At 40.5% G+C, this 14,084-nt stretch overlaps 1 protein-coding gene across 1 annotated transcript in view; it reads right to left on the reverse strand.

The window, feature by feature from the left end:
- MDN1 (midasin AAA ATPase 1) overlaps positions 1-14,084 on the reverse strand; it is a 164,727-nt gene that overhangs the window by 135,355 nt on the left and 15,288 nt on the right. Inside the window, exons 3-9 of the mRNA XM_074948112.1 lie at positions 12,741-12,965; positions 9,920-10,027; positions 9,629-9,821; positions 7,506-7,718; positions 5,321-5,452; positions 3,683-3,786; positions 1,258-1,372 (exon numbers count right to left, since the gene is read on the reverse strand). Of these exons, the coding sequence (XP_074804213.1) occupies positions 1,258-1,372; positions 3,683-3,786; positions 5,321-5,452; positions 7,506-7,718; positions 9,629-9,821; positions 9,920-10,027; positions 12,741-12,965 (1,090 nt within the window). The remainder of the gene's footprint in view (positions 1-1,257; positions 1,373-3,682; positions 3,787-5,320; positions 5,453-7,505; positions 7,719-9,628; positions 9,822-9,919; positions 10,028-12,740; positions 12,966-14,084) is intronic.

Below are 14,084 nucleotides of genomic sequence, written 5' to 3' on the forward strand. Positions count from 1 at the left end.
GCAAACCTGCACACAGGGACCACACAGGAGATAACAGGCTGTGGGCTGGGAGAGGAGGCTGTAGGCAGAGTGGGAGGAAGCAGCTGCAGCCCAGATTCCAGAGCTGCATGGTACCTCTCCCAGTACCTGCACTCTCCCGACTGCACCCTGTGAGGGCACTCCATATAGGGAAGAAAGTGCTGGGACATGCTGAGCCAAAGGGTGCAGAGAGAGGTACCGTGCAGCTCCATGGGCTCCCAGTACACCTATCCCCTGGAAAACCCTGGTATTCGGGCTGATGCCCCCTTCCTTGTTGCTGTCTGCCCGCAAGCAGGTTTGTGGGCTGCACCCAGGGAAGGCACATCCCAGCATTTCCTTCCCTGGCTGCTGCCTCAGAAAGCTACTTTCTGCTTATTGGCAATTGTTGGACAATAGCAACTTTTTGCTGGCAACCAAGAGGTTGCTAACAAACGGAATCTACTCTAGGCCCAAAAATCTGTTTCCTAAAACCAGGCTTGACAAAAGTCAAGTGAGGCCTGGTAGAAGATGGGTCAAGTGAAGTGAGACAATTCAGAGGCAAGTTAGAGATAAATTAGGGCATAACCCCAGGTCATGTTGTGAAACGCAATGGGGAGGGTCCCAGAACCTGGGCTCCAGCCCGAATCCAAATGCCTGCACCACAATTTTACAGCCCTGCAAGCCTGAATCAGCTGACATGGGCCAACCATGGATGTTTAACTGCAGCGTAAACGTACCCTAAGAGGCTTGTGGATCCCTTCCACACCTCCATGAGAATTAGAAGGGTTAAAATTCCCCTCAAGTCTTTTGATTGGGGGCCGGGAGGGAGGGGCACAAAAAGAACCAAAAAAGTCTTCCTCCCATTGACAAGCCTTCTTCACACTCAGATTGCACTTTGAGGTCTATACCTGCAAAGAAAAGGGCTAGAGAATTACTTTTTAAATGGAAGCTTTCTTCTCCAGCAGTCATTTGATGTACTATACTAAGCTCAACCAAAATAGACATTCCCTAGAGATGTTAAGAATTGTGCTGAACTGTTCTATTTTGAGGTTGCCCAAAATCTCTCTCTGATTCACTTCCAAGCTTTGTAGAATAAGTATTCCTTTGCCCCAGATCTAACCTATCCATTTTGAAGCCAATATGACTATTTTGTGGATTTTGAACAAAAAAAACAAGAATCAGGCTTATTATGGAATCTCTGTTGTAAACCTTAACTCTGGAACAACGTCCGGTGCTCTATAATGACATTACTCCACCTACCTCTTTGAGTTCTGCTTTATTCATGTTATCCATCCGAATTTTGGTCCAATACTTGTCCAGAAGAGTAGCATGGCTGTTTTGTTGTCGGTACCAACCACCACCACAGCTGAAGACTCTAAATTAAACAAACACACCCAATGGAGTCATATAGCATATTACATATAGTTTAACTGAAGAATTTAAAATTCCATATTCTACCACAGGACTATTCCAATGCCTCAAAGAACTAGTAAGTTTAGCACATTTGTCTTGGTCTAATCTGAATGCACAAAGCTTCTAGGGTCCATAGCAGAAGCTGCATGTCATCCTGTCTCTTTTCCATATTACCCACCCCTTACTGGTGTATATTTCTCCTTTTGGCCCAAACTGCCTATTCCCACAGAGAAACATGCAGAAGGGAGAGAGTCAGAGCAGCAGCAAACTACCCTGGAGATTTCCCTTACCAAGTTTGCTGCCCTATCTAGGGGAGTTACGGAATGAGGAGGGGAGTTATGTCTCCTCACTTCCCAGATCCTCTCCAGTTCTCAACTCCACACACATAGCTGCTGCATCTGTCCTAACTCCGAGTTCTGTGCTGACTCCCATTGCTCCTGCAGGATCCGTGCTTTCACTGACTAGGCTCAAGGCAGCTGCAGAGGTGGACCAGGGGAAATTATAACTGTGAACTGCAAAGTCTGTCAGGTCTGGACAAGACAGTGCCTGGGAGGACATTGCTCTTCCCCATGGCTCCAGACCTCAATATCCATAGATATCCAATATCCATAAGAGCTCCTTCAGACATAGCATCAGTGAGAGTTTCAGCAGAGGAGGATGGGTATTTCCTGTTGCAGAGATCACATTTCACATATACAAGAAAGGGCACTGCCCTTGTCCTCCGATCCCTTCTTGTTTGCCACTGTATTACTGTCACTAGTTGTTTCTTGCCCCATCTTGGTCTCAGTTTTCTTGTCACTCTCTCCGCCCTTGTTACTCCAGTTTTCACTGCTCCCCATCTTTACCGCTTCCTGTTTTGCTCCTTCTTCCTTGCCAGACATCCCTCATTTTTGCCCTGTTTTCCCCCTTTCCTTTGCAGCAGTGTTAGGATGACCAAGGAGCTGCCCATGGATCTTCTCACCTGACTCAATTCCCTGACAGAGTTTTCTCTGAACTCACCATCTGAACTTCCCATAGCAGCAGGAGGTCGCACCAGCAAAACCTACTGCTGCACATTAAGACACCTCCCACACCCTCAAAGCCCAGGCCATGCCTGCCATGGCAGCAGTCCTGTGCATACAACTGATTATCAGCCTTTTACTTACACATCTTGAAATTCTATCCTTGTTTTTTTAAATTCACTCCTTCAATTTAAATAAAACGAAACCCACTCATGACTATTTAGAAACTGTCCCAATAATACTTTGACACAGCTCCGCGAAAGAGGTGTGAAGCACCAGAGTAGCATCAACAGAGCTTACAATTCTACTATATCAAGACATATGCACATTGGGTTAAGCTCGCAAATAACAAACAATGATTAAGGCTCCGTGACTTCTGCAGAGGCCAGCGTGGCTGACCTCAGGGCCACCCAAGCAGCTGACTCAGAGGCTAGCTGCTCTGGTGGCCCCAGGGACAGCCACATCAGCCGCTTCTGGAGTAGCTCCGGGGCCAGCCACATCAGCTGCTGCTGGGGCGGCCCCAGGGACCGCCCGAGCAACAGCCAGTGTGACTGGCCCTGGGGACCACCCAAGCAGCAGTCACAGAGCGGCCAGAGCCCCCAGAATTTAGTCAGGGGTATTTTTAGTAAAAGCCATGGACAGGTCAGGGGCCATGAATTTTTCTTTATTGCTTGTGACCTATGACTTTTAGTAAAAATACCCGTGACTAAATCGTAGCTTGAACAATGATCAACAGGAAGAAAATGTTTTCTCGAAGGAGCAAAAACATAAGCAGTAGGAAAAAGTTGTTTAAGTTTTGAAAAGTGTAGCAAAAATGTTGCTCAACAATATTCTTTTAAATGATGCACTATATATACTTCGGTATTCTTCCAACTTTCATAAGCACTACAAAAATGTGAGAATCAAATATTTTACATATTAGTTTTAACAACATGAAAATCAGAACATATCATTCTGAGCCAAAAACTCTCCAAAAAGGAAAATGAAGGACCATCCAATCTGAATATTTGTTGACTTTCTTATTTTTAACCTACAAAGCCTTCAATCTTGCTGAAGTAATGGTTGCATAAGATGCTACAGTATAAATCCAGTCCTACTGCAAGGCTGTTCGATATTTAATGCATTTCTTTTACATGTTTTATGACTAATAAAGTCTATGTATCGCATTCTAGCCGTCTGAACTTTATGTTGGTCTGAATTCCTTACTCTTGTTGCCTTCAGCTTAAAAGCAGCCAATTAACGTTCATGTTCATTTTACCTTACATGCCTACCTTCTGGTTGCAAAGAATTGGAATCCAGGAGCCACTTTTAAACAGTCTCCACGACCAGGAATCAGTAATTCTTCATTTTCCAGAAGAGGAATCAGCACAGAGATCTGAAAAAGAGAAAGAACTCCTACCTTGGAAACAAAAAGCAATACTCCTACTTCTTTTGGGAGAAGCTCAACCACGCAGACTGCATTTCTTTCATGAGTCACCAGCCCACTTATACTGAGCTACCTTAATATGCCAGTCAGCCAGAAACAGCAGTTCCTCTCATAGGCACGTGTGTCTAAGTGACACTGACAAGGATTGAACAGTCCCAGTTAACATCACTCAGCAGCAAGTTCCATAGTAAGAGTACATTACTACACTCTTTCTGCTGGCATTCACATTTTAATAGAAAAATGACCATCAGCATTTTCCTTTTCATCTTTCTTCACCCTGACCACTGTGGTATCCCAATTTTTACACTGCATTACACAAGTCAGAAATCTTGCCTTTTGATAGCCCAATAGACTAAAAGGTAGTTTCACCCTTGCATGTTTGAAACCTCCTCTTTTCAATTGGCCAACGAAAGTGTCTCTCTAAATCAAAGACCTTGTTTATGGCAGCCATCCGTACCTTCTATCACAAAAATATCCCCCCATCCCAACTCTGCCCATCACCCCAATAGAGTATAAAATGTTGATTCCCCGAATGACTTACATCCCAAACAGAAAGAAAAGAAATAACAGGTTGGAGGAAGGGCTGGGGTTACGAGGAAACTGCCATACAAGAAGCTTGCTGGGGTGGGGTTTGGGGGCGGCAGAGGGGATGGCAGGATGCAAGGAGTCTGGTGCATATAATAAGCTCAGCCTACAAAAGTGAGGAAGCATACAACCCTCTAGTGGTAAAACACTCAAATATAGAGAAGGTGTTTATAGAAAAGCACGGAATTATAAAGTAAAAATACAGAGATCATAAAAAATCCAGTCTACATTAAACTGTAATTTACCTTTTAAAATAAGACACTTCAGAATATTTCAAGTAGCCCCATAAAATTGCTTAAGACCTAAATTCATAAGGAGGCTATATATTGGCTTTGTTATAGGGTCCCTATGGTTTGAAAGTCTGCATCCCAATAAAAGTAAAACTGGCAGCAGAGTTAGTGCCATAAAGGATTCTTTATAAAGCTATGAAAAAATAACTGGATGCAAGAAAGAATTTGAATTTTTGCAGAACGTCCAATATAATATTTATATGAGATACCTCTTTGTAGAAGGCAGTGTAGAATTCCAGTCACTGTATAAGGAAAAGCTCTCTCTAATGAACACTAGTTCTATAACTGACTATTAGGAATCAATTAAGATAAATGTCACAGTACTTGTTCCAGAGCATAATATGGTATAATCTTTCACACTGTCTCAGCTGGGGCAAGGAGAGGTGAGTGAAAAAGAATGAATGTACCAATTGGTCAATTCAGATTACTTACTTAATGATCATTTTTTCCCCCCCTCTCCTCCCCCTTCCACCCTCCGCCCCAACTCAACAGATCCAAGGTGTCAACACACTACCGCTGATTGGGCATTAGCCTTTAAAACCAACTATCAGTATGCCATCACCCATTTATTTTACAATGTTGCCTATAGGAGAAAGTAAATTGCATACCACATCCAGAGGAGCATAGTCAATATCCTCCAGCAGAATCCAGTGCCCTTTGGTGACAGCTTGTGTCAAGGTTCCAGGCTGCCATACAAACTCCCCTGGCACATCTGTACAACGATACATACCCAATAATGTCTGTAAAAAAAAAAAAAAGTTAGAAATAAATAAAAACTGGTTTATTATATGTCTTGATAAACTCAAATAACTTACATAATATATCTAACCCCAGTATGTAAGTCATACACATAGCCTGCCTAGAGCCCTGTGTGGATGCAATGTCTCTAGAGCTCTGTGCGGATACAAAATTTGTATCCGCAGCTGATCCACAAAAATGGCCCGCAGATATCTGCGGATATAAAGCAGGTATCCATAGATTTGCATGGCTCTATAAATATCAACACCATCCTCAGATAGTTTTTTTCAGTATGACACTAATTTTAGTGTTCAAAGAAAAATGTAAGCAAGAGCATTCTTGAAACACTCCTATTATTCTCTTAACAGATATTAGCTACAATCCAAAGTGATCTATAGCTAGACTCAGCCTTCTTAGGAAAAGTAGTTAACACTGGAAATGTCAGGAGTATATACACAATTTTTATTAAATCAATTACTTTCCATGGCTTGATCTGACATCCCGCTAATGTAACACATCCCAACTCTTTGTGCCTTTTACATCAAGATGAAACATGAAGTTACTATTCAAGGTACTTATAAAATAGAAAAAAAAATGAAGTTTTAGAAATAATTTACAACAGCTAAATGCATCCACTCATAGCTAGGGTCTTCCGTATCTTTATTAAACACAAGTTTTATCGTAAAAGGGAGATTACCAACTTGAAATGCAGCCCATTTAAAAAAAATAAAACAGACAGTATTCCACCTGTCCCTGGATACCCCAACAGACTGCAGTTTCACATCCATATTTTCCTACTTCTAAAAATGTTTTCTACCTCCCCATCCCTGTGTGAAAAACCCACAACAAAGAATACCAAACTATATAGGAGAAACAATTAAACTGGAATATAGTCAAATATATAAAGCAAAAATAAGATGCATTTTAAAATAAAAAGCTCTTTCTAGAAACACACTAGAAATTCTTTTCAAAGTAGCAGCCATGTTAGTCTGTATCCACAAAAAGAAAAGGAGTACTTGTGGCACCTTAGAGACTAACAAATTTATCTGAGCATAAGCTTTCGTGAGCTACAGCTCACTTCATCGGTGCCATAAAGATACACTCCTCTTCTAAGCATTTCTTGGATAGTTCAGTTATATATTTAATTTTTTTTTTAACCTTTATACTTTGCTATTTATTTCCAGTCCCATCACACTTTCCTGAAATGGTGATCTTACAACTAAGCTCTGAGAGGCAGTTTTATTTCTACCATTCTAAATATTTCAAAGACTCGATGAAAAGGACTAGCTCTTCCATATAAGCGGTATAGGCTGCTGCATCTGGCAACAAAATCCCCAAAGTCAACATTGTTTGTGAATATTAGCCTGCTCACAAAACTGTAGGTGTTTAACAAAGTTAAATGAAATTCTTAGTGCCCTCCCAGCCACAGTGTAAAGCCAGAAAATGCATCAGCTCAAACTCACTAGAATATGCATGAAATATCTGAAGTGTGAAATTTTCACTAGGGCCTTGTCTACATGACAGAGCTGCACCAGTTTAACTTAAAACAGTTTTAAAATCTATACAGTTACACTAGTGCAAACCCTGTGTACACATTCATCAGTTTAAAAGTAACTTGTTTCAATGTAACTTAAACCTGCTTTCAAGTGTCTTAAGGTAAACAGAAAAAAGCCTGGTATAAAACTGAAATAAGAGTGTCCATGCAGCCTTTTACACCAGTTACTAAATCATTTTAAAATCACCCCTTTAATTAATCAGAGCAGCTCTCTCATATACACAAGTCTTAAAAAATGTAGTAACTTTAAAATAAAAAAAAAAAAAAAAGAATTGATGTGATGCAGTTTTTGTGAAGAATTTAAAGCTTACTAAGCCCATATCTTGAAGTTTCTCATTTTCAAATTCTTCAATTCCCATTAGGAATTTGGACTTGCTGCAGATCAATACTTCACATTTCAAAACTCAAGTAATGTAAATCCATGTATAAGGATGGGGTTTTGAGTGTCAAGCATAAATAAGTTTACCCTTCCCCCAATAGCAGGAATATTTTTCCATTACCTTACTGTCTGTCTGATCTCCAAGTTGAACTTTCAGAATATGAGGGGGCTTCATTCTTCCTGTAATGACTGCTAAATACTCAATTAAAGAAGTTTTGCCACATCCTATTGGTCCCTCTAATAATACAGGATTCTGGAAAGCTACTGCCATTGCAAGGTTTTGAAGATTCATGCAGGTAGATTCAACCAGCACAAAATGCTTAATGGTACTTTCCTGTTAGGGTAGAGAACTTAAGTTACCATACTGAAGTGTTTATTCATAGATGAGTTGTGCACAGTGCAGCATTCATAAAAATGAGTCTGAATACTAGAAAATGCCAGCTATATAGCTCTTACTAGGAGCTTATTCCAAATGATATAATGGGTCATTGAGAATGCAGATTGAACAAACAATACTTAATGGTTAGTATTAAAATACAGATTCAATCCACCAAAAACCTACAATAAAAATATACAATTTATAAAGTGTATGCATGAGATAATTTGCTCTCAGAAAACAGTCAGACTACAGATGCCATAATGGTAGAGTGATTATTTTAATGTTCCACCAATGTTTATCAGATTTACCTATTAAAAAAAAATCATTTGATGTATACAGCAAATTAAGTCATTAGAGCAGCTCCCTATTTCAGAATAAAGCCTTACCATAATCCAACAGCAGTTGTTTACTGATAACATTACTCATGAGATTAAAGTGCTGAATCTATTCATATTTGCATAGACAACAATGTGGAGCCACTAAACTCACTGATGTACGAACATTAACAAAAATATACTAAATATTATACATCATCTCTTACTCAGATTATTTTAGTGCATTTAGACTTTTTAAAGGGAAGTTATATTTTACAATCAGGGTGTAAAATGAATCAACACATTCTTAACATATCTTAACTTTTCTACAGATGTGAAAACTTCAGTTTATTCCACAGAAATTGCCATTTTCCTGACATGCAAGGAGAGAGAAGCTAGAACAGAAAATCAAACTTATCCTTCATTGAAAATATGAAGAGCCTAGTATTTTGAACTCCTATTTTAAACAAGTTTCAATTACTTACAAGAATTGGTAAATGGTCAATACAGTTTTATTTTGCTTGTAATTTTATTACTAGTCAGAGTCCAGGAAATTCAGAAGTTGAAAATCCTGTCTCCTTGATTCCCACACTGTTTGAGAAGTGCTGAAAAACGGATGCTCTCCACACACTTCTCCAGGTCAGTGCTTTTAGATTAAACAACTTGTGCTAAGGCTGAACAGAGTCAGGAGTTGAGGTCAGGTTAGAGTGAAAGCAAGAAAGGTGGTCTGGGGAGTGGTCTAGTCTGAGAGTACTGGCTGAAGCTACAGGAAGTACAGAAGGTGGGAATGGGGAGAACAGGTTAGAGGCAGATCCTTTCTGCAGAACATGGACATGCTTCTCAGTTTGTCAATCTTTACTTCATTTGCCTTAACAGTTTACAAAAAGAAATAAACGTTTTTAAAAAACTGTTTAGGTGAACACGTTTAAAATATGCATATTAAAACCTATCCAAAATGTGCAGAGTCCAGTGCCTTTCCTATCAATGTAAGTGTAGAAATATTTTCCTATTTGTTTTCTTTTCCTGCCTATTAGTAGGAAAGTGGCAGCCTCCACAGAGTAAGTTTTAATTTATTTAAAAAATAAATGTTAAAGAATGTCTTATTTTGGGGAGCAACTGCTGGCAAAGAGAGGGTATAAACTCATATGGCATAAAAAACATTTCCATGAAGGTACAAATGACTGTTTCGGACCCCCTTGCTGGCTAGGCCATGACTCCATGTTCTTGAGAAAGCCTCTGGATTTGGCAAGGAGATACTATACAGAGTTGGAAAAGTAGCTGCTGAACATTCTCTCAGAGCCAGTTTACAAGAGCTGATATGTAGAAACCGAACAAATCGCCGTGTTAACCCTTACACTGCTTCATTCCAACACACAGCTTCTCTGAAGTACCAACATTCCACTTCACAGTGCCTTAGTGAATGGCACAGCGTGAAATAAAATTTGCCACCAGTACTACATACATTCAACCTCACTTAAGAAATTAACCAATGTACGTCAATTCTTAGCATTCACATTTTAATAATTAGGAGACAATTAAGGCTGTACCTACCTGTTCTTTAGGCACAAGTTGTTGCCTTGGTAGCACAACTCCACATACTGCTATTACATTTGCAGAGAGGTCACCTGATATGATGTCTCCTTGTGTGTACTGCAGCCCTTTCTCTCTGTGCCAAAGAGAGGTGTCTGGATTGGCCAAAACAAGGGCTCTCTCCACATTCCACATCTGTGATTCTTCCAGTTGCCTGTCAAATTAGTATCCACATTCATTATTGCAGTTGGATGTAATTTACACCAAATATACTTAATCATGCAATGTATTCAATGTGAAAATGCATCTTACTTTAGTCTGAAACGTATTAATTCATCTGGATTGAAGATCTTCTTAAGGAAAGATAATTTGTGCTCATCATTCATACATGTAACCAAAGCAAGGCAATTTGAAGTGTACCTGCAAAGAACATTTTGAACAAAATAGGTTTCAAAAGATTCTTCAGAAACCTATTTTTCTGATTCATAAACAAAGACACAAAATTTTAGAAGAAGAATCTTGTACATCTTTTTCCCCCAGAGGGGTCGGTAGAGAGAAAGACTTGGCCTCCCCATAGCTACAGCTGGGCTATAGATCAAGAATGTGTCGTCCGACTCTTAATAGAAAAAAGACTCACCTTTTGGCATATAACTGATAGAGGCAATGAATTTTGTATTGTAAGCTATAAAAGTTTGCTACCCAAGGCAAAAGTGTAGTACCATTTTAAAATGATTTGCTGTGTCCTGTTTCATATTTTATTGCCTCATTTCAGTGAATGCTCTTTAAGTGTCTTTATTTACAGTATAATAATCTGAAATATTTCTCTAGAGAAAACTGACTCAAGTCTTGACATATTGAAACAATGTGCCTCGCAATGTAACAAGCCTTTCTATAAGTAGGGTATATTGCGGCAAACACAATAATAGGTGCACTTTTTAAATAGAAGCATCTCTTGGATATCTTCACCTTAAATGGAGAATCTGGCTTCTTAGAAGATCTGGCTTTCCTCTAATTCAGCAGTTAGATTGACCATAGTATCAACAGATCAAGACATTAGCTCAAGGCTCAGTGCCAACAGAATCCTAAAACCACTTCAAATCTTTTGACTTCACTACTCGATACAGCTGCCTCTTCAAATAATGAATATATAACTTAAAAAATGTTTAGTACAAAATCTGACAGGCAAATACATTTTTCATCAGGTTTAGTCAGTTCTCATTTTCTGACCACCATCAATGTGCAGTGAGGCTGAAAGAGGAAAGCCCCCAGAAGAAGAGTGGCTCAGCACAAAATTTAAAGTCAGCTAGTTTCTCCCTTCCAAAATTACTGTAAAAAAGCCATATAAATCTACTCCGGTAAATGAACCAGTAACTCTAAAATGATAACCTTATCTCATGCCTTACTGTCAAGTGAATTTAGAGTACTGGTGTATTTTTAAAAATCGAGACAGTTAACCTTTCTTTACTCCATTGCCCAGGAGTCAGTTTGACCAGAAGTCATGATGAAGAGCTATTGAAACCCATACAGACCCCATCTGTGAACTACCACCATTGTAAGCAAGCTCCCAACCTTTCAGATCATTTTGGATCTTAGCAAAAGGTGCTATAAATGTTTTGTGTATCTTCCTGGACCCAAAGAGAGCTCACGGATCTCCTTGGGCTCTGGTGTGAGGAGCATGTGCAGGCACAGCTCAGAAATTCAAGCCAGAACAAGATGATCTACAAGCACTCGTTGGAAAAAGTGGCAGCTCTGGGTTATTGAACAGCAGTGCCATCAGAAGGAAAAGGAACTGAGGCAGGAGTACAAGCACACAAACGACAGCTCTCTAAGCCTGGTGCATCACCCACTGAGTGTACTTTCTATTCTGGGTGATGCACCAGGCTTAGAGGAGCTGTCTTTTATGTGCTTTATCATAATTTAGAAAGTTAGGTAGGTGGGTGGGGGGTTTTTCCCTCCATTTTGCAGTAAAAACTTTAATGTTTTTAAATGTTTACAGTTTTTATTTTAACTGAAACTTAAGACCTTTTTCTTAGGAGACATTGGTAGACATGTATGAAATCTGAACCCCAATTTAACACATTACTCCTAGGGGAATTCTGGGCCAAAAAAAATAAAAAATTCTGCACACAATATTTTTAAATTCTGCATATTTTAGTTGTCAAAACAACACAATCACTCCAGTTTGAAATATTTTGGTAATTTATTTCAAAATACCTGTCAACAATACAGAAAACACCAAAAAAAAAAGAAGTTCCCCCAGGAGAAGAGAGTGAAAGAAAGTCCTACGACAGGGGTAGTCAATTATTTTTTGTCAAAGTCCAAATTTCTTGGTCAAGGTCTAGTCAAGGTCCAGACACCAGAGTAAATAAGTAAAAAAATAATAACAATAATAAGTAAATAAAAAGATTTTGGGGTCCATTCAAAAGCGTCTGGTGGTCCGGATTTGGCCCATGGTCCACCTATTGACTACCCTGTCCTACGACAACCAGTTCCAGTTGGGGGAGGGGGGGGAGGGGTGTGGTGGGGGCCCCCAGGACCAAGACACCTGCATTCCCTGCAGCCCAGTGCTCAGCTGCTGGGCACCCCCCAGCCCAGACATTCGTATCCCCCTCTCCCCAAAACCCAGCCACTGGGCACCCCCCCACCCCAGCCCACATCCTCTTTCCCCCAGAGCCCAGCCACGGGGCACCCCCGAGCCCCACAAACCTCCACCTCCAGTGCCTTTACTCCCCCTAGATTCTTTACTGTCCCACTGGGGGATGTATTGCGGTGTGGCCCTGCCCTTCCTCACCACTGGCCAGAGCTGGGTCTCCCAGGACCTCTCCCATTCCCAGGAGAATGAGACCAAGCTGGGAAGTCAGAGTGTGCAGAGCCTTCAACCCCGCTGCGAGCTGGGCTCTGCAGAGTCCAGCAGCCCCTAGTGACAGCCAGCAGCCCCAATTCTGTAGGGGAAACATGGATTTCTGGGCAAATTCTGCATTGTGCAGTGGTGCAGAATTCCCCCAGCAGTGGCGCATTCTTTGTCTGGTATTGCTGAAGGTTACTCTCATCTTTCCCCTTAAAAGTGAAGGCTGCTAGGAGAAATTCAGAACATTTGTCCATGAATGGAAAAGATTTTTGCATTTAAACTTACCAGCGGACCAAAGTATCATGACTCCTTAGCAGCGGAACACACACACTCCAGTCCCACAATTCCCGGAATACAGACTGCTCTTGTTGGAGGAATAGGTATGCAGCCTCCATGAGATCCCGTAACTTCATCCGTCTGCGCCCATATCGGACTGTGTTTGCATCAGAACTTTCCAGGAAGAGTCTTTGGAACACTGGTGATGCATCCTTAAAATATCTGAGAGCAAACCTTAGAGAGAGATAGGTGGAGAGATTACAATAGGCAAACGTGTACATCCAGGTAATAGCACAGAAAAAAATCTACAAAAGAATTCTAATCCACAAAAGTCCTGAAACAGTAATTGTTGGTACTATACAATGCAAACCAAATGTAAAGTGAAGCCTTGTTTACAATTGGAAATAGTACCATTTTATCTGAGACAAGGTGGGTGATGTAATATCCTTTACTGAACCAACTTCTGCGTAGCCTGAAAATTTGTTTCACCAACAGAGCTCTTCTTCAAGGCTGGGAAAGGTACTCAGAGCATCACAGCTAAACACAGGGTGGAATAGACTGTTTAGCATAAGTAGTTAACATATTCCACCTTGTATCTGTTCCATCTTATATTTATCTATGACACTCTGAAGCCTATATATACACACACTTAAAACGTTAGAGAGACACATATGCGCTGCTGTAGCGCTTCAGTGTAGACACTTACCACAGAAACAGGAGGGATTCTCCCATCGCTGTAGTTAATCCACCTCCCCAAGAGACGGTAGCTAGGTCAAAGGAAGACTTCTTCCATCCACCTATCACTGTCTGCACAGGGGGTTAGGTCAGCATAGCTACATCTCTCAGGGGGGTAGATTTTTCACACACCTGACAGATGTAGCTATGCTGGTGTAAGTTTCCAGTGTAGACCAGCCTTGACTCCCCTTCCCAGACCCGAAGAAGAGTTCTTGTAGCTCAAAAGTTTGTTTTTTCTCACCAACAGAAGTTGGTTCAATAAAAAAAGATATTATCTCACCCACCTTGTCTCTCTAATACAGTAGAACCTCAGAGTCACAAACACCAGAGTATGAACTGAACGGTCAACCACACACCTCATCTGGAACCTCAAGTACACAATCAGACAGACAGACAGACAGACAATAGAGTACAGTGCTGTGTTAAATGTCAACTACTAAAAAAATAAAGAGAAAGCAGCATTTTTCTTCTGCATAGTTCAAGGCTGTATTAAGTCAATGTTCAGTTGTAAACTTTTGAAAGAAACAACCATAATGTTTTGTTCAGAGTTACCAACATTCCAGAATTATGAACAACCTACATTCCCGAAGTGTTCGTAACTATGGGATTCTACTGTAA

Source organism: Natator depressus, chromosome 3 (genome assembly GCF_965152275.1).
Source record: "Natator depressus isolate rNatDep1 chromosome 3, rNatDep2.hap1, whole genome shotgun sequence".
Classification (NCBI taxonomy): domain Eukaryota; kingdom Metazoa; phylum Chordata; order Testudines; family Cheloniidae; genus Natator; species Natator depressus.